Source organism: Nicrophorus vespilloides, unplaced genomic scaffold, assembly GCF_001412225.1.
Source record: "Nicrophorus vespilloides isolate i.1.1-1 unplaced genomic scaffold, Nicve_v1.0, whole genome shotgun sequence".
Taxonomy (NCBI): domain Eukaryota; kingdom Metazoa; phylum Arthropoda; class Insecta; order Coleoptera; family Silphidae; genus Nicrophorus; species Nicrophorus vespilloides.
Genome location: NW_017100087.1, coordinates 476,118 through 495,042, shown reverse-complemented (window position 1 = coordinate 495,042; position 18,925 = coordinate 476,118). Strand labels below are relative to the sequence as shown.

General features: G+C 30.0%; 3 protein-coding genes across 5 annotated transcripts; all 3 read right to left on the bottom strand.

Annotated features, from left to right (window-relative positions):
* Positions 1 to 1,017: 1,017 nt before the first annotated feature.
* LOC108567284 (UMP-CMP kinase 2, mitochondrial-like) lies at positions 1,018 to 3,179 on the bottom strand. The gene is made up of 6 exons (XM_017927651.1): positions 3,093 to 3,179; positions 2,735 to 2,986; positions 2,497 to 2,614; positions 2,234 to 2,432; positions 1,631 to 1,846; positions 1,018 to 1,572 (listed from the first exon to the last, which is right to left on the bottom strand). Exons 2-6 carry the CDS (start codon positions 2,906 to 2,908, stop codon positions 1,458 to 1,460), a joined length of 822 nt encoding a protein of 273 aa, XP_017783140.1. The 5' UTR covers positions 2,909 to 2,986; positions 3,093 to 3,179; the 3' UTR covers positions 1,018 to 1,457.
* Positions 3,180 to 3,586: 407 nt separating this feature from the next.
* Positions 3,587 to 11,513, bottom strand: LOC108567338 (venom carboxylesterase-6-like). Of its 3 annotated transcripts, none has more exons than XM_017927743.1 (9): positions 11,359 to 11,513; positions 5,605 to 5,825; positions 5,394 to 5,540; positions 5,171 to 5,336; positions 4,727 to 5,112; positions 4,499 to 4,673; positions 4,244 to 4,437; positions 3,894 to 4,183; positions 3,587 to 3,828 (listed from the first exon to the last, which is right to left on the bottom strand). In XM_017927743.1, exons 2-9 carry the CDS (start codon positions 5,818 to 5,820, stop codon positions 3,588 to 3,590), a joined length of 1,815 nt encoding a protein of 604 aa, XP_017783232.1. In that variant the 5' UTR covers positions 5,821 to 5,825; positions 11,359 to 11,513; the 3' UTR covers position 3,587. The 3 variants fall into 3 exon arrangements, with proteins under 3 accessions (XP_017783232.1, XP_017783233.1, XP_017783231.1); XM_017927744.1 differs by lacking the exon at positions 11,359 to 11,513 and adding an exon at positions 8,865 to 8,988; XM_017927742.1 differs by lacking the exon at positions 11,359 to 11,513 and adding an exon at positions 6,443 to 6,580.
* Positions 11,514 to 16,833: 5,320 nt separating this feature from the next.
* LOC108567277 (L-galactose dehydrogenase-like) lies at positions 16,834 to 18,863 on the bottom strand. The gene is made up of 6 exons (XM_017927644.1): positions 18,672 to 18,863; positions 18,008 to 18,125; positions 17,790 to 17,951; positions 17,378 to 17,737; positions 17,089 to 17,261; positions 16,834 to 17,041 (listed from the first exon to the last, which is right to left on the bottom strand). The coding sequence occupies exons 1-6, from the start codon at positions 18,812 to 18,814 to the stop codon at positions 16,966 to 16,968; spliced, it is 1,032 nt and encodes a 343-aa protein (XP_017783133.1). The 5' UTR covers positions 18,815 to 18,863; the 3' UTR covers positions 16,834 to 16,965.
* Between the last annotated feature and the right edge of the window lie 62 nt (positions 18,864 to 18,925).

Genomic DNA, 18,925 nt, shown 5'->3' with positions numbered 1-18,925 from the left:
AATTGCTTCGATTTGGCATCTCGATTATATCTATATTTTTTTCTTAAAAAAACTAATTTTTGGTCTTCAAATTCCAACTTAACTTAAAAGCAACGACTGTCAAATATGTTATGTTATTTAGTTATCAATATGAATATTAACAGTTGCTTTGGAAACTCTAAATAATCTAATATTTGCTTTGAAATGTATACCATATTTTCGGACAGAGGGAGTATTAAAAACTGTCTAAAATGTATGATTTAAGCAAATACGATCTTATCTACTTGTTTGAGCTCAAATAACTCAACCCATTAAATTTGATATTAACAAGAATATATACTAAAAGTTGTTGAGAATAATTGTATAATCATTACCGGCGCCGGCTCGTATATATTTTCTACCGGACGGTGACTACGTGATTTAAGTCCAATTTTTAACGAAAAATGTATGTTATAATTTATTGATTCAATTTTCTAATTACTATTTACAGCATCAGGCGGTAGAACAAAGATTGAAGAACGCTGATTTATATATTATTTTTTTGTTGGTATATCAACAAAAAATAGGACCTATAAAATACCAATTTAGCCATGGTAAAACAGTACAAGAAAACTACAATTATCAAAACACGCATTTATTAATATTGTGTATGCAATAATCAAATGTTTTGTGCTTAAACAATTGTCTAAGTTTATTTATTATGGACACAATCCCAATTGTTTAGCAAGTATTATATGTGACTTATGGCAACTGTCAAGACACGTCTCGGTTGCTATTGACATAATTAACAATATTCATAATTTATTGTTATATAAACATTAGTTTTTAGTAATAAAAATAAAATCAAACTACCACCAAAATTTACTATCACTACAAATAGTAATCTAATAGTCCATAGTAATCTGTTATATAAAATTTTGCTGGAATTGCAACTGACGATAAAATATTTTTTATGACTACAAATATTTGCATTATAAAATAATTATATAACCACTAAAGACGACTTCACAAAAAAAAACCTTATAAAAGTCAACTGCATGGTACTTAATACAAAGAAGTACAACTAAATATTATTATTATTGTTATGTTTGCAATAAGCTAATGTTTCAAGATCAAACAAATATATAAGTTTATTTCTTATAGTCACTGTAACAATTATTAAACAAGCATTATATGCGAATACTGGCAACTTCCATTGGACAAAAACTTGCAAATAACTGTAACATTTATTAGATCTGAAGAAAGTTCTTTTAATAATTAATATTATTTAATCTTAATTAAACAATAGTTGTTAGTAATAATAAATCAAAAACGGACACCAACATTTCCTATCACTGCGTATAGCAATCAAAAATTATAACTTTTATCAGTTTCCTGTCAATGTTTTGCAAGTGATGATAAACCTTTTTTTAGGACTACAAATATTTATTTTATAAGTAGCAAAAAAAAAATATTCGTCCACCGGATTTCGTTTATTATTACTTGATCAGCTGAATTTTCTTCAGTAAAGTGTCCACCACACTGATAAATGATTGATTACCATCAATAAATTGAACTTCTGGATTTTTCATGTTCCTGTAAGCTTCAATAATACTACAAAATATTTGGAATTAGTGATTATTACATAGTACGAATTGTATACGAAACTCACTTGTTTCTAAATGTAGAATCATTCGCAATACATTTTTCTTGTTCCGTGTGCATCTGCCTACCGGAAATACGTTTCAACCTTTCACCCTCGTTCACGTTCAAGAAATAGACCGCGTCTGGTTTCAATAAATCCATGGGCCATTCGTAAACCTCGTCACCCTTTGGTGGTAAAGTTCCACTTTGGGCAAGAGCGTACGCAACAGTCGAATGCCAAAACCTAAAAATCAAAACATTTGCAACGTTGTTTCTAATTTGAATATATTGGGTGAAGTAAAAAGTTCTGAGCGTTTTGTCCCATACATCAAGCTTCTTCGTGCAAATGGTTCCAAACGGTTTTCTTGCTAAACTTCAATTCCTGGGCAATGGAATAATTCTGTACCACAAGAAGTATCAAATTTTCTCTTTTTTTACCTCAATTTTGGAACGCTCTAAAACACACCACTGGATTTGTTTATTGAAAACAAAACTGTTTTTAAAGCGTTATTTCGCCTTTAAGTCGCAGTATAGAATGAAAAGATGCAACGTATACATCGTGAGATATGGTTCACTAAAGCCATGTAACGAAAAAGCTCAGAACTTTTTACTTCACCTATTATTTTCCCACCTGTCTAATATGACAGGCTGCGTTTCCAATATTTTCATCATTTCGAGCGATGCTATGTAATTTCCAAGTGAATAGAATATACCTCGTATTTCTGGATGTCCATCAAAATACGGTCGTAAATTATCAAACATTTTTGGTGGTGTGCAATGAAGCCAAGCGCCTATTTTCTTCGATATTTGTTTCGTCGTCGATGTTTTACCTATTTCAAGTTATTAGGAATATTTTAATCAATAGCAAACAACGTTTTATTAGATAAGAATTACCACAGCCATCGAGGCCTTCGATGACTATTAATGGAAACTTCTTGGTAACTTGAGACGATGATAATTTCAAATTATCGTACTCTTTTAACATAGTCTTTATTTCGAATTTATCATTCCACTAAAAAAATAATAAATGCAGTTTTCCTCTATTGCAAGTAATACATTTAAAATAGATGATAAAAAAGCTCTAATTAATGAAAGAACTAGATTTTTAAATTCGAATAAAATAGTAACATACCTTATTTTGATCAATAATGTCGAGAATTGATTGTAAAGATTTATATATAACTGGCATGTTTGCAGTCACTCCAATTGACCGTTCTGTAAAACAATTGAAAACACACTGACGTGATTTATGACGTGATATTGCGAATATGTAAAAGGGGGAAACCCCCACAAGCAATTTATTCATTTTGAAAATAAAGTTGCCTATAATAAAGTGATCCTGTTACATATTATTGCGTTATCAGTACAAGTAGCCACATGTAACCTAAAACAGAATAAATCAAGTGAAATTGTTAAAATATAGTTTATTTTATGATACTACTATGAATAATTAGATTGTTGTATAAGAGAATGATTACTGGTAAACTTACAACACTTGATGTAAATATATTACTGCTTTTAAGAAATTAACTTGGATACAAACTGAAGCTAAAACTAGCGATTCTTTCATTATATCATTTGAGTTGTTACTTGTATCGTGGCCAATAAAATAAAAATTTATATAAAGGAAATCAGAAATTACACGTCGTAGTGACCAAAAAATTCTAATCAATTCATGACAATAAACTGTATAATAAATAAAGTTTATTATGGTTTAGTTTATTTAATGTAAAATGAAATATTTTATTATTAATGAAACTTCTTTTTTTTATAAAGGTTATTGTTTTTAAGAAGGAATTTGATTTAAATAAAAATCTAATATTTATTAAAAAATACGAAATAATACTTTTATTGTAGTAAAATACTATGAAATATAAAACAGTGAATGGATACAATTAAATAAAATAGCAATAATGATATACATATGATATAGTAATAATAAATATATATATGTATATTTATGTGCATACGTTTTTTTTTCTAATTTAATTAAAACCAGGTATGTTTTCTTTTAAACTCAACGAATTTAAGAAAGCCATCCTGTTGTTCAGGAAGTCGTTGCGCATCTCCAATTGCATGGTTTTGTGTGTTAAACTAGATTTCGATCCTTTAATATTGAGGTAATGCAAGAAGTGATTTTCGATTGGAAACGTTCCTGTGATGTTCGGAATCGATTCCCAGCCTTGTCGTTCAAATTTGCTCACATTTGCGATGGGCGTTGGTTCGCTGCAATTGAAAATTAAAAGCATCAATAACATTGATTGTCAGAACAAAAACAACTATGTATTTACCTGTGAGATGCAAAATCCGTCCATATTTTAATGAGCGTCTTGCTCATCATGCGATCTTTTGCATTTAATTTTGGGAACAGCGCTGGTGAGTTGAAGAGGTATATCAGTTCATCACAATGACTAGTTCCCCAATCAAAGTTGATGTTCTCCTTGGTTGCAGCAAATACATCTCCGTACGAAAGGCTTCCTTTGTAATCGAAGTTGTAGAACCAAATGGGTGAATGTCCAAGGTAAGAATGAATGAGAGCAGATTGATATGAACCATGAATGAACGAACGATCCGAATACAGCTACAAGATTAGATATACTATAAAAATTAAATCTGTTATGTATGTGACTGTTATACATACATTGGTAAAACCTTGCACTGTTTTTGGATCATTGATATCAATGTCTTTGCCATTCATATAATACTTCTTATACTGTTGCCAAAGTTCCTCCGTGGTTCCATTAGTTAAACTAACATCTAATAAAAGTATTTTTTGGCATAGTGTATCAAAGTTCTGTTTTAGTTGCATATACGTGTCGCTCTGTCTCAATAAAGCTACAAATTTTAAATATTTACTTAATACTTATGAAAGAAATTAAGTGTTTAGACAACATACGACTTGTTCTAAGAATTCCTTCATCTGAATTTACGCCAACAATCCAAGGAACCTTTGCGAAATTTCCTTTAGTAATAATCAACAGAGGATCTTCAACTATAAATGGTTCTGGATTTCTTTCAGTTTTATTTTCGTTAACAATCGTATAGACAGTAACCGGTTCAATCGAAAAATACTGAAAATTAAAACATTAATAATTGTTCTCTAAAAACGTTATTGTTGATTTACTCTAAAAGTATCCGCTATTTGGACCATACTATCAGCATCAACATTTCTCATGCATTCAATGATGGTTTTGCTATCGGCCGTGTGATCGCACTGCGCTACCTGCGCAGAAGCCCTGAAGATTATTGCTGCAAAATCGTTCGCAGGTCGAGCCCAGATCGAAAGAGCACTTCCACTTTCAGAAATGCCTCTGTGGAATAAACCTTGGGAGGAAGGACTCAAAATGTGATGGTGTACCGATGCGGCTCCGGCACTTTGACCAAAGATTGTGACAGATTTAGGATCGCCTCCAAAGGACGCAATGTTCTTTTGCACCCAGCGCAAAGCTGCGACCTGATCCTTAAAACCCCAGTTACCAGGAGCTTCGTCGTCCAAAGATGAATAAAATCCTGAAAAAAATTGCAGATTGCTTTCAATCCTGACACGATTAAACTGACCTGTACGAACCGAATATCCCCAAACGGTAGTTGAATGTAACAAGTACGACATCTTTATCCATAAAAAATTCTGGTCCTATTAAACTGCTGTGCGACGATCCAGAGAAATATCCACCATAGTGTATGAAAACCATAACGGGAAAGAGTTTCGTTTTTGGTGTCAGATTACAGATTTCCTGGAATACATCATAGTATTAACACATTTTGTTTCTTCCAATTTATGCAGCGCTTACCTTTGGTGTATAAACGTTCAAATACAAACAATCCTCAGATCCTTCGATCGGGGGATTTGTGCTAAATAAATAGTTCTTTTGCTTGCAAATATTCCCATCTTTTGTTGCGTCGTAAAGTCCATCCCAAGGTTGATTTGGCTTTGGTTCCTGCAAATTTCACACTCTTTCAACTTCTGCATCAACAAAAAAATCAAGCCCAGATCAAACGCACCTTAAACCTAAGTTCTCCGATCGGTGGCATCGCGTAGGGGATTCCCCTAAAGCTGTAAAACGGCCGATTCGATCTTGATGCGTTGTACGTCCCGAGCAATTGACCGTACTCAGTTTGGACGATTGGTTTGCTGTAGCTGCATTTCGCATTCACCTCGTGATAACTTTTTAAAAGCAAAAAGACCAGCGGCAATATGTAAAACTTGTATTGTTTCATTGTGTCTGCAACAAAATTAAATATTTATAATCAATAACAGAAACTTTCATAATTATGGTGAAATGGTGAAAGTGAAATTTTTATTAATATCAAACATGTGCTGTTTTTTTTCTTAGTTTGTTGACATCTAAAAAGGCACCAATCAATTTAATTAAGTGGCGCTAATCATTAACTCTTGCTAAACAACAAACAGTTCTTTCACAATTTATATTGCTCCAAATCAATGTTTTAAATGCTGAATTAATTTTATAATATGATATAATATAAAAGTGATTAAAGAATTTTGGAAGATATTAATATAAAAATATTTATTTATTTACAAATATTACAATACTGATAAGGCGATTGTACGTTGCTCAAAAGATATGACCCAGCTACAAACGCATAGAAACTGTTCAACATACAATAATCATAATGAAAGTCACATCAAATTAAGATTAAAGTCGATGGAGAATGTTGGCGTTGACGAGATTAAAAAACAAGTGCAGCTTAAAATTTATTGAAAACTTCCCGTTTTTTTTTGAGATTATCAGTTTAATAAGCAGATTAATGCACTCGAAATGCAATGCCAAAATGAGAGTGCGTACAACGAATTGATCTCTCCATTCTTGTATTCACGTACCGTAAATGTTATAGAAAAATCCGCGCCTCTGCAATTCTGCCTCATTGTTCATTTCGAAAAAGTACACTAAACAGAATTTTAAAACGGACAACCACCAACGACAATCGCGAATCAAATTAAAATAATTGCAAATAACGAAACCGTAGTCCGATAACATGAGATTACTATCGCGGAGCGAGAGGAGAGGAGCAGAATAAAAAAAATCCTATTGCATTTCTTTTTTTATCAGAAATATTTGGCTCAGTCTGCTCATGAACACGAACTGAATTATATCCCATGTGCGATGAAGCTAAAGCAATGTACAATTGGTTTTTCTCAACTTAGGTTTTTTGTTTTGTTATATACCTGGAGATCGACGCAGTTCTTTGCAAACATTTACGCGACACAGGACATCTTTACGCGTAACGTGTTATGGGGTTAGTACGGATTTGCAATTTAAATACATTGCTTTACACTTTTGAAACAGTTCAACGTGCAAGTGAACCCAGTGATCCATATTTACATTTATCGTTTAATTTGCTAATGTTTAAATAATAATAAGAAGAAGATTCATGTTTATATCGTTTTACAATACTTGAATTGTCCACCCAAAATAATATTGCCAAGATGATAATAATTATAATAAATCTTATATTTCTCAACTTCTAAAGATCTCAAATTGAAGTTACCACAATAATTAATCGGAAACGTATTTCTTAGGTCAGTAGCCTTTAATGATTTTTACGTCTATTATTGACTAACGCATAAATAAATATTATTATAAATATTAAAGTATTATTGTCAATAGATCAATTAATTAAGAAATTATGTATTTAAAGCCTACGTCTGTCCTCGTTTTGCATATTTTAATAAATTTATGTATTACAGATAAAGTGCGTATATCATTAAGATTTGAATAAAGATTTTATTAGATAACATATAAATCATTATCATCCGCTATCGAAAATATAATTGAAACTATTTCCATTATAATAATGATACAAACAATATTAGTCAAAAGAAAATAACAATAATGATTGAGCTATCAATTGAGGATTTTGTTTTCCATTGATGGAAATTCCTATGAAAAATACTTTGTACTTTGATTATAATTCCATGTGTTTGTAGACACGCGCGCGATTTTCTCAAAGGAAAAATAATGTGGGCTTATCGAGTGAGAGTTGGTTCCAATAAACAAATTTATTTTGGAGATCTCTTTCATCAAAAAAGTATTAAACCACATCACTCACATATACTTGGAGCCATACACTGCATTAGTAGTTATTATGTAACTGAACTGATTGATTTTCGGTATCAAGTATAAAAAATTTATGTTTTTTTTTTCGAATTTGTTTTTATATGAAATTCCACAAACACGTGTTACGTAAATTTCCAATTCCTGTTTATTTGCAGATAATTTACACACTAATTAAATTTGTTTACATTCATAATATAAACGTAATAAATTAATAAAATTGAAGGAAAAAAAAATAATTTCTATTTTTAATTGATTCAACTTCCTGTAGCAAATAAAAATATTGTTTGAATTCATATAAATTTCGCCGGGTTTTCCACCTGCATATACCGGTTCGGAAGGTCTAAGATAAGTATCTAGCTGTTCGAATATTTTAACTCGAACACCTATTATTCATTGTTGAAAAGAATACCGAGACTACTACTACATTCATATTTTTGTTTGCACGAACTCTGTGGCGTCGAATACTTTGAATACTTAAATAGTGTACGAAATGAAAACTTGCAAATTTAATTCATGGATATGCAAATAATCGTATAGACAACCGTCCAGACGCGTAGTAGACTTAGTGTAGACGTTATTCGTTTTACAGAAATGTGCGCGTCTCTTTTAAAATGTTTATACATACATTTTCAATTAGAGTCGCTTTTGTTGAATGAAACAAAATCTACTCTGATTACGATATTTTTACATTCTTAATTAATTGTTGAACAATTTAAAGTTAAATGTCTTGTTAATTCCAAGGTAAACCACAATTAATGAAAGATTGTGTTTGTTTATTTTTAACACTAATATTTTCTTAAATTGACATTTAAATTAAGAACAATTAAAAAAAACTGAGCGTCAGCTGGAAATCTAAAATGTGTTTGTATTAGCTTTAATATTTAATAGATTGTAGTTTCGATTCAAACATTCTTTAAAATTCTAAAGTTATTTTCGCTTCCAATCTGAGAGAGGAATATTTATATGATATTAGATATAAATATCGATGAACGTATTGTTAATGTAATCTGCTTTAAAGCGCTCAGATCGTTTGAATGTACTTTCATACCTTTTCCTTCAAATGTACATGATTGTTTCCAAAAAGGGATTCACTATTGCAAACACCGACTGGCACAATCCAAAATAAACTATTGTGTAACGGCAATGGGGGAATGCAAATAAGCCTTTTTTTATTTATATACTCACTCTAAATTCCTGCTGGGCTAATTGCGAAACAAATGCACACGATAACTTTAAGGTGCGCGCTGCTATATAATGTACAATATCGAACCTACTGAATTTGGGACACCTTCAGGGCCCGACCGTGCTTGGACAAAATAAAAACTAAAATGATTCTTCGGATCGGTTTTATCGTGGCCATAGAAACTTTTCGAGTTTGCGCGTCGAATTTTGTCCAAGAAGTACACACATTTTCCCCCTTTCCTTTCGCATACGCAAAGATCCTTGTCCAATCTTAGATTACTGTGCTAAATATAATTGGAATGTAAATAATAAGGATATAAAGCTTATTTATAATTCGATACCATCAAAAGTTACTTATTGTTTTTCTATCAATTAATTTGAATTAGCAATCGTAATACACGAACTGTGCTAATTATAATTTAAGCATACTAAGTTTTAATCAAGTTTAATTTATTAATATTAACTGTGTTATGGTTTTAAGTAATTTTGCTTACATAGTAAATAATAAGTAAATGTTATTATTTTAATTATGAGAGATTAATTAATAGAGAGATAACAGATTTTTATTTGCAGAAGTGCAATGACCTTGTACTGTAACTCTTTAAATAGAAATATATGTAATTATTTTGAACTTTAGTTTAAAGTAATTATGAATTTAAAAATCGATTCGTTTAATTATGAGAACGTTAAGTATTTTCTAATATAAATATTCTTAAATTCGAATCCAGTCTGATACAATTGCACACGTGCCAATTACGGCAAACGGAATACACGGACGTAGATTTCAAGGTAATGTCAATGACACCCGAAATTGCCACCATCAAATCATTGCTTAGGGATTAAAACAATAAATTGATGAGAAATGGGTCATAGGAAATTGCTACGATTTGAATAATTTTGCTTTTCCGTTCGCGGTACAGCATCAAACGTACTTGCAAAAATTGGCCAAGATTTGAGCTTAAACGTAAGTAAAAGAATATGAACATTTGTTGATGTTGTTGTTGTTATTGTAAAGCAAAGTGATCAAGAAACGACCTTAAAAATCGGCGTGCGTGCAAAATTTGCAACAAGATCAGTTTCTTTATGTAATTAACGAAATGCGTGTTGGTTCATTGGCATTTTAAGCTCGTTACAACACAAATTCGATCGATTAAAATCAGCGCGACACAACGAAAATAGATGGATGGAAATTGCATGAATACATCAAACACAAATAGTGAAAATATGTAAAAATAGACTTATATGTTTATTCATTAATTTGAATGTAAACATTCGATAGTTTTAATCAATAGTTATGGGAAATAAATAGTTACGTTCCAAGTAAATGTAACCGAAACCGAATCTTGAACTATAGATACGGTTTCGGTTAGTTCCGGTTCGGTTCCGGTTGAAATTAAAATTTAAAATCGAAATAAATCAATTTAAAATGGTTAGTTAAAATATAAAATCGAGTCAAATATCAAATTTTGGTTTATTTTTATTTACCAAATTCCCTTCTTACTGCTGATTTCAATTATAATATTGAAAATAAAAATCAATAAATTAGTGACTGCACTTTGTAATGTTTCTTCAGTCTGTAATATCCTTTTTAATCACTTTCATTTGAGTTTGTTCTAATGAAATACTTTATTCTTCAAATTTCCGGTTCGACCCTCTGATATGTGGTAATAGCAGTGACTTTGACCGCCACTAATACATTTTACATTTTTTTTTTTTAAATATGTCGACTGTGAATAATATTGCTTTCCCACAATTAATTAAACTTCAAAAAGTATCCTACGTTTAATTTTTATGTTAGTGACATAAGTAAATCAAGTTAACAAAAATAGAATCGTTATTAATTAGCTGTAGAAACGTGAGAGCGATTTGTTTATCAAAACTTAATTTTCTTTGCCACGCGACGCAAACAAATTATAAAACAATTATAAGAAACAAGTGAATGATTTCCAGAAATTATGGACGAAATGCCATTCAAATTGTAGTGCTAAAGCTAATGAACCCGGACTTTGAATATGTTATTACACATTTTGCCATATCACCTATGCAATTAAATTAATGAACGATGATTGGGTAGCAGAATTTGTTGTTCAAAAATAACGATAATATTCGAAGCTATTTAAATTGAAAAACCTGTTTGTAAAATATACAAGTAACATTACTTTTCACGCAAATATATTAAGTTTATTGCGTAAAGCTGTTTATTTTTTTTTATATAAAGACTTTCATTTAAAGAGACACGAGAGTGTATTCGCATGTGTGCAAAAAAATGTCAAGGCTTTGTTTTATTAATTAAATCTGCATGCACTCGTTCGACAAAAGTGTTTAATAATTATTGTATAAAAAAGAAATATCTTGCAAATCGGAAACAATATAATAAATAAGTTCATAAGAAAAAAATAAAGAAATCAAATGAACAGTATATGATTTTAATTTCTTGTTTTTTTAATATAAGAGTTTGTTGTCAAAAAAATCTAGGTTAAAAGTAAGTAAAACTCACCGACGATTAAATAACAATCCTTAGAATATTAACTTTTTTTTTTGAGTATGTTAACACTTATGATGTATTGGTGTGATGGTGGTAGCACCAAAAGTACATGTACATTAACTTGACAACATTTTTAGCAGTTCCTTATAAACGTTTTCTGCGGACTACAGCACATACTCCACTAAATTATCGCGCATATAATAATGAACATACATGCCTCATACCTGATCTATGCTACAGTCTACCTCGAGCTTTTACACCAAACGGATCGAAATGTTTTCTACAATAATGAAACAGTGTTCACTACATTCAAACTATGTTACAAATAATAAAATAAATAAACAGTTTTATTTGAGAAACAAAAACCTAAGCTAAATTACATCAAAACAAATTGATTATTAAATTATATTAAAAAAAAAGAAAGAAACTCAATATCAACAAAAATAAATACAATATTTAAAAAAAAATGCAGATTTTATTTATGCTATCTCTATAACAATAACATGTAAACAAAATAATGTTATTATCAGAGTTATAATTATTTTGTCGGTTCGATGGAAAAACATTATTTTTTGTTTTGCATTAATTTATACGTAATCATTTACATAATATTTGACATTGCATTATTTCATTTTCTGCAAGCAAACGTAACTCGCAGCAATAAACAACAATTATACATAACAAAAAAAAAGCAAATAAAATCGTGTTTCTTTGCTTACAATTCATTTTCACATCTAAACATTCATCTCATTTTGATTTGGAAACATATGGTCCAAATAAAAATAAGTTTAATTCATTATATTATGGAAAGCATTTCAATTTCGAATCAAAATAAAATTTAGTTCAAGTTCATTTTTTAAGCAATAAATTTTGAATTTTAAAAATTTCAAATACTACACTTTATCATGTTATTGACTTTTATATATGTTAAATTCCGTATTACAGACTGCATACATTTAAAAAATTAGATTAAAATAAACAAAATACTTATTTACAAATAAGTCGGGGGATACCTGTATTTAAATATATTGGAAATGGCGAAGTCTACATTTGATGATGTAAATAAACTTTTTTTTTTATTTATTTTTTTCGACTTTCCGATTAATATTTTTGCAGTTAAAAAATGCCAGAAGGTCGGAATTTTTCTTAAATAAAACACGCATAAGTGTTAATTAAGATTGCTAAATAGTTTCCTCTAAATAAATTACAATATAAATAGATATTTAAAAAAAGTGACAATTTAAAAACAAATTACTTTAATGACATAACAAGTGTTAAAATTGTCTAAATAATGTTTCACAATTTACTAAATTATAGTCGATGAGTAGTAGCATTGCTACGACCGGCCCAAACAATGTTAGTTGAGGCACCAAAATCGCTTTGTTCACTTTTATCGATTCGCTTTGTTCATTTTTATCGATTAAAATTTGAAGTGATGCAATTTCTTTTTGAAGGTTTTAGAATGTCACCCTCAGCTCACTCATTTTTTTTCGTTGTCAACATAGCAACCCAAACCACCCCTTCACCGCTCATACAATGATGGGGATCTATATTTAGGATTAGTTATTAGAATTGTGATATAAAATCTCTAATATTGATTATGCAATTAAATGTTTGTTTCTTCTTATAATAAGAATATTCATTTACATAATAAATATTCATACAAGGTTTTAATAAAAATATTGTTTATTATTTACGGATTTTTGTTTTTGTTATTTATTTACATATTTTGTAATTGTAATCAGATAAGAGTTTTGGAAATATATTAATATTAAGCAGCGTTCATATATTGTTATACTAAATAATTGTAACTGTAACCAAAATTATTAATATATACCAAATTTCAACTCTAGGAAAAGAGTACAATAAACAAAAAATTGTATTGTGTTGCAAAATCCAATATGAGCAGTTTTGCAATTCCGATTAGTCTTGATCTTTCCACTCATTTTTTTCCTTGCTAATGTTTATGTGCAAGATTTGAAATTAGGGCATCTTACTTTTTGACTGTATTAAAGCAGAGGTTTCTAAATTGCGAGAGACGCGAAAAAATTGGTAGAAAATATTGGAATTTATTCTGATCGTTGAGGTAACATAAAGTTTAGAAATCCCTGTATTTAAGATTATTTTCAATTAAATTATAAGCTATATAAATATTCTTTCTAGTAAACTTATTACCTAACTAATTGTTTATTAATTATTATACGTGACCTTCCTTTATTAGTATGTAAATTAAAACGACTATTATTGTTTCCATTTTTAAACGTTAATGTAACATCATGTAAATTAAATTCTAAAATTTTTAACCTCAGTAAATTTGTAAAGCGAAATCGAAGTATAAAGTACGCGAATCTCAATTTGTTCAATGTTAACTAAAACCGCTTGTCGAATAATTACGACATAATTGCTTTGATATAATTATAATTTTCATTTTTGCACATTTTTTTCTTCGCATAATTTAACAATGATGATGTTGCCACGAAATTTAATTATTTAAAAAAAAATTATAATTTTTTTGAAAAAACAAACTTTGTACACGCATGTAAATCAATATGCAAATCGAATACAGGCACGTGTCTGTTTGGAGATTGGATATTTATACGTGCAGACTTAAGTGAATGTTCGGCGTGGAAAACAGTCGGAAAATGATGTATTACAATTTAAATTGAAGAAAAAAAAATGATTTTTCAATTACTGCCTCGGGTGAATAGGTCGAATGCACGCGAATTCTTCGACAAATCTATTGTGCTTGTTCCTTTTGTAGCGCGCACTTCGTATCACCGGGCGGACACGTGTCGATTTTTAAACAATATTTGCGTATGAAAAATAATTTATTTGCTACAAATACATTTATCTCCGAATTTTCTGTATCAATAACAAACTCGAAATCAGATTTATATTTTTATTTTGCAAACGATTTGTTTTTCGTTTAATTAATCATATATTTAATTAGAATCTAGTTAGTAGTATTTATAAATAGGAAATTAATATAAATTGAATATAATTTTATATAAATATGAATTTTTATTGAATTTAAGATAAATAAATTTATTTTCCAACAAAAACAATAAACTTGAATTTAAATCAAAATTTTATTTTGTAATTCTGTCAAAATTTCGCTAAGAAATTTTGTAATTCTTTTTAAAAGTTTACTCTCAGCACTATTACAGGATAATTTTCATAGAAATGAAATAAAGTCTTCTTTTCACATCATTCAAATTGGAATCTGCAACCAATTTATATGTTATTTCTTCTACCAATAGAACAGTGACACTCAAAGTGTGAAATATTTGGGATGTCACAAAAAAATAATAACAGATCAATCCTAGTTATTTTCTGAACTGTTTATGTCCAAAAGGAAGTCGCGGACCAAAAAGTTTGAGAATCACTGAATTAGAAGATACTTTCCGAAGTTTTAATGATTTATATTTAGAAATCTTAACGTTTACTATTTTTTTAAATAAAAACAAATAGTAAAAGCGTTATACTTTTGAACTTCATTCTCAATGAATATACTAAATCATCAATTTTAATTTCACTATAATATGTTTCTGTTATTGACATTCTGATATTTATAATAATATGAACCTTTCATTTAAAAAAAAAAACAATAGGTCAATTTTTGCTAGTCAATTTATTTACTGATGAAAATAATTGGCCAAGGACGTTTCGTACTTTCTTTTTCAATAATATATTTTCCAAATATTTATTTCCCAAAGTGTATATGGGCGACTAATAGCCGAATTGTTAAGTCGTCCTTCCCACGATTCCGTGAACGCCGGCTCGAATCCTGGTCAAGCCAGGCCCTTTGTGAGTACTCTCGGTGCTTCCAGCAATAGAGCCATCGTTCATCATTAATAGGCAGTCAAATGAAAGAGGTTCAGCATATGGACTTTCAGCCAAGTCGATGGATAATGACAGTGTTAAGGATAGCAGCAGATTCGCAGTGAAAGGAAATAGTGGAATCGCAGAGCATCAATATACTACTGAAGTTAACCTACGAGATGACAGCCAATCTACAAATTACAGAAGGATATAATGGTAAAAACTTCCATTGGGAAGTTTACCAAAAAGCAAAATTTCTACCGCCATTAGATTTAATTAATATTCGCAAGAATAAGATTGTAAATTAAATATACTATGAAATAATAAAAAAAAAACACGTGTATATGTGTTGGCAGTTGAATTTCATTTATATAAGGTATTGAATAAACCTGATGCGTTTGCAATGCCTGTATTATCAAACTATTTTTCCTATTACGTCATTGTCATTAGCATAATTAGTTAGTTATGTATCAGAAAATACAAATACTTCATATTACGTTCAAACAAGTAATGAACTGATGATAAGAAGATATTTATAAATACCTTCATTTTCCTATTTTCATATCTAGCAGTACTATTATTATCCGCAAAATTGCTTTACTAATTTATGCATAATGGTTTTATTTGCATTCTCGTTTATTTTTTTAGACTTATGGAAATAAATAAAATTGATCTACTTTGCAGATTGTTCTTATTATTAACACATTCAGATTCGTTCTTCTGTGCTGATGTTAGAGATTCATTCAAGTGAATCTAAAAAATAATATGTCAATGTTTAATAGAAAAATCTACAAGTTTATGTAGCTGTAGCATGTTTTTAATATTAAGTATCTGTATAAATTTTTATATCCTATTATATCACTGAGAGAGTTGATATTTATTATGCAAGAATACCAATACGTACCGAGTCGATAAAGTGATACAGAAAAGAATATACACTAACAGTTTAATTACCTTCGTAATACCTTATTATGCAACGCTGCATCTCTACAGCAGATAACACACCCAAGTTTCCTTTACCTTGGTTGGTCTGCCCTCGAATTCCGTAAGATCTTTAGCGACCTTATTACTTCGACAAAGTAACATCTCCATTTTGTTTAGCTCTGTAATGCCCACATACCTGCAGAAACTCTCAAAAGACAGTTCTAACCAATATAAAATAAAAATTTTATCCAAAATTTAGTAGTATAACTTATATGTTTGCATGTCAAATTGATTAGCTATCTAGTAAACTGTTTGCTTGAAATTTCTACATTTGTGTAAACATGTTAACAAATACCAGGATTCAGAAATATCTACAATCATAAATAAAATGATTATAAATATTAATAATCACTTATTTGGAATTATATTCTAGAAATTGTAATACATTTAACACGTATTTCTATACTTTTTTTTAGACATTATCTTCACGCATTCTAATTGGAAAAGCAACAACATGGATTAAAGATTATACTTTTTCAAACTTGTTTGCTTATTTTTGAACTAATTAAAATTGATAAAAATTAAAAATTGATAAAAATAATCTTTATTAGTCACCAATTGTAACCAAAGGGCTATCGACCTATAATTTTCTTATTTAAAATATAGGAAGATAAATTTTGGTTTTGTACATTAAATAAAACTTCGACAATAATGGTAATTTAAATTTATTGACATATGATTTTAAACATAATTTTCTGCCAAATATCGTACAACAGGAATGTAATTATAAATTTATTTTAATGAAGCGGTAATATTTCAATAACATATTTATTATTTGCACATGAATATATCGCCGTTCAAACGTACAAATATTTACATCTGTAATTGTCCAATATATTTCTTAATCTCGACTCCTTCCCAATGTTTCTCCTTGAGATCCAAAAAAATGCTGAAATTACATAATACAGTAACTGTAACCCGAAGAACTGCGCTTACTTTTGCATTATATGTTCCAGCACTTTCTTCTCCTTGCCATTCAAACCGTTATAAAAAGTGTCCAAGTTGGATTTCAGCAAATCCACGGTGTTCATACCGACCAAATGTGTGTGGATACTTTTCTTGCTATAGACATAATGCATGGCCAATTTAGCTAATTCCACGTCATTTTCCTACGAAACACGAAATGCGGCTATAAAATTCTCATATAAAATAATTTGACGAAATTATCGTGAATTTCTAACACGATTTTACGGTTGATGTAATTACTTAAATTACTGTCAAATACCTTGCAGTAATTGCGAGCCTTCAAACATGCATCCTTGATGGCACTTCCAGCGGGATGCCAAGGCTGAGGTCCTCCATTTGTTAGCAAGCCCATAGCCAAATATGCAGCATTTACAATACCTACACCTTCAAACATTTCCAATGCATTTTCTAGACTATCGTCGAATAAAGACATGCGACTGTACGAGAGAACCGAATCGATCTTCACCCGGGATTTCTCGAATAATTTCGCTAATTCAATAACCGGATAACCGGTGATCCCAATAAACCTAGCCTTTCCCTGCTTCACGAACTCCTCTAATACTGGTAATGTATTATCAATTAAGTACTCCAAGGATGGAGCAAATTCAATGTCGTGCACCTAAACATATACAATCGTTATAGATTTAATATCACGCAATTGATATTAATACTTGAATTATATCCACGTAATCCAAACCAAGCCTCTTCAAACTCAACTCCAAGCTGCCTCTAGTTTTCTCGGGCGAAAAATCGAACATCAATTTAGGATCTAACTCGTATCTTCCAATTTTTGTTGCAATGTAATACGCTTTCCTAGGTATCCCATCCAGACACTACAATTTAAAATAGAAAATTCTATACACCGCACTTTTCTTTATTTCGCACGAACTTTTCCAAGTGTTTCTTCGGACGTGCCCTGTCCATACCACGGCGCTGTATCTATATAGTTTATGCCCGACTTTAAAGCACCTCGAACTGTTTTCTTGCATTCTTCTAAATCGAATCCACTAAAATTATATAAATAATTATAAATTAAACCATGCTTCAAATTTTTGTTCCTCCTGTAAGTAACGAAGTACTCTGACAAATTTGATGGCATCATACAAATTGCTATATGAAAATCATAGAGCCCTAAACAACAAGTACAAAAATTGATGAAGCGGTGGGGGGTGGATTGTCGGTTCTCAGAGGGCCACATTAAGAAAGTCATGGGCCCTAGACACCTTTTATTTCTAATATCTAAGAGTCCTAAACAAAGTCATATATCCCCACCCACATTGTAGTTCCGCTAGTAAATCAAGGCAAGGACTCAATTTATCAACATCAAAATTTGATGTTCCGATAGTGTTCCGATAACTCAATTTTGAACTCTACACTTGAAAAAAAAAACTATATCTGATGTATTACTTTGTACTCAATTACAATAATATTATATAACATTTATTATTCTTATATATAAATATAGAACTTGTTTCGAAAGTTATATAGGCAACTTACTCTTCATTGTTATTGTAAGTTCTTACTGGAGAAAAGAGGAAATTGAAGATACTTACCCATAAAGTTGGGAAAAACCACCAGTGCCTAATGAAAGTTTAGATACGTTGATTCCCGTCTTACCAAGTGGACTATATGCCATTCGTTTCACGGCATTTTCATCATGAAAATCACAAATATATGTTTCAGGAAAATCACACATCTTACTCAGCCAATGGAGACGTAATTATGAGTATCATCAGTTGCAATTTATGATAAGAAATGGACATGTATATTGCATGCACTCTTTTAATTCTTCTAATTTATGTTATAA

Coding starts and splice junctions, on each gene's coding strand:
- LOC108567338 (XM_017927742.1), bottom strand. CDS start 6,494: ATGAACAATGAGGCAGAATTGCAGAGGCGCGGATTTTTCTATAACATT. Junction 5,541..5,604: donor TCGGAGAACTTAGGTTTAAG/GTGCGTTTGATC, acceptor TGAAATTTGCAG/GAACCAAAGCCAAATCAACC. Junction 3,829..3,893: donor ACGGATTTTGCATCTCACAG/GTAAATACATAG, acceptor TTTCAATTGCAG/CGAACCAACGCCCATCGCAA.
- LOC108567284 (XM_017927651.1), bottom strand. CDS start 2,908: ATGAATAAATTGCTTGTGGGGGTTTCCCCCTTTTACATATTCGCAATA. Junction 2,615..2,734: donor ACATTATTGATCAAAATAAG/GTATGTTACTAT, acceptor TTATTTTTTTAG/TGGAATGATAAATTCGAAAT. Junction 1,573..1,630: donor GATTCTACATTTAGAAACAA/GTGAGTTTCGTA, acceptor AATATTTTGTAG/TATTATTGAAGCTTACAGGA.
- LOC108567277 (XM_017927644.1), bottom strand. CDS start 18,814: ATGTGTGATTTTCCTGAAACATATATTTGTGATTTTCATGATGAAAAT. Junction 17,952..18,007: donor CCGAAGAAACACTTGGAAAA/GTTCGTGCGAAA, acceptor TTTAAATTGTAG/TGTCTGGATGGGATACCTAG. Junction 17,738..17,789: donor ATTACGTGGATATAATTCAA/GTATTAATATCA, acceptor GTATATGTTTAG/GTGCACGACATTGAATTTGC.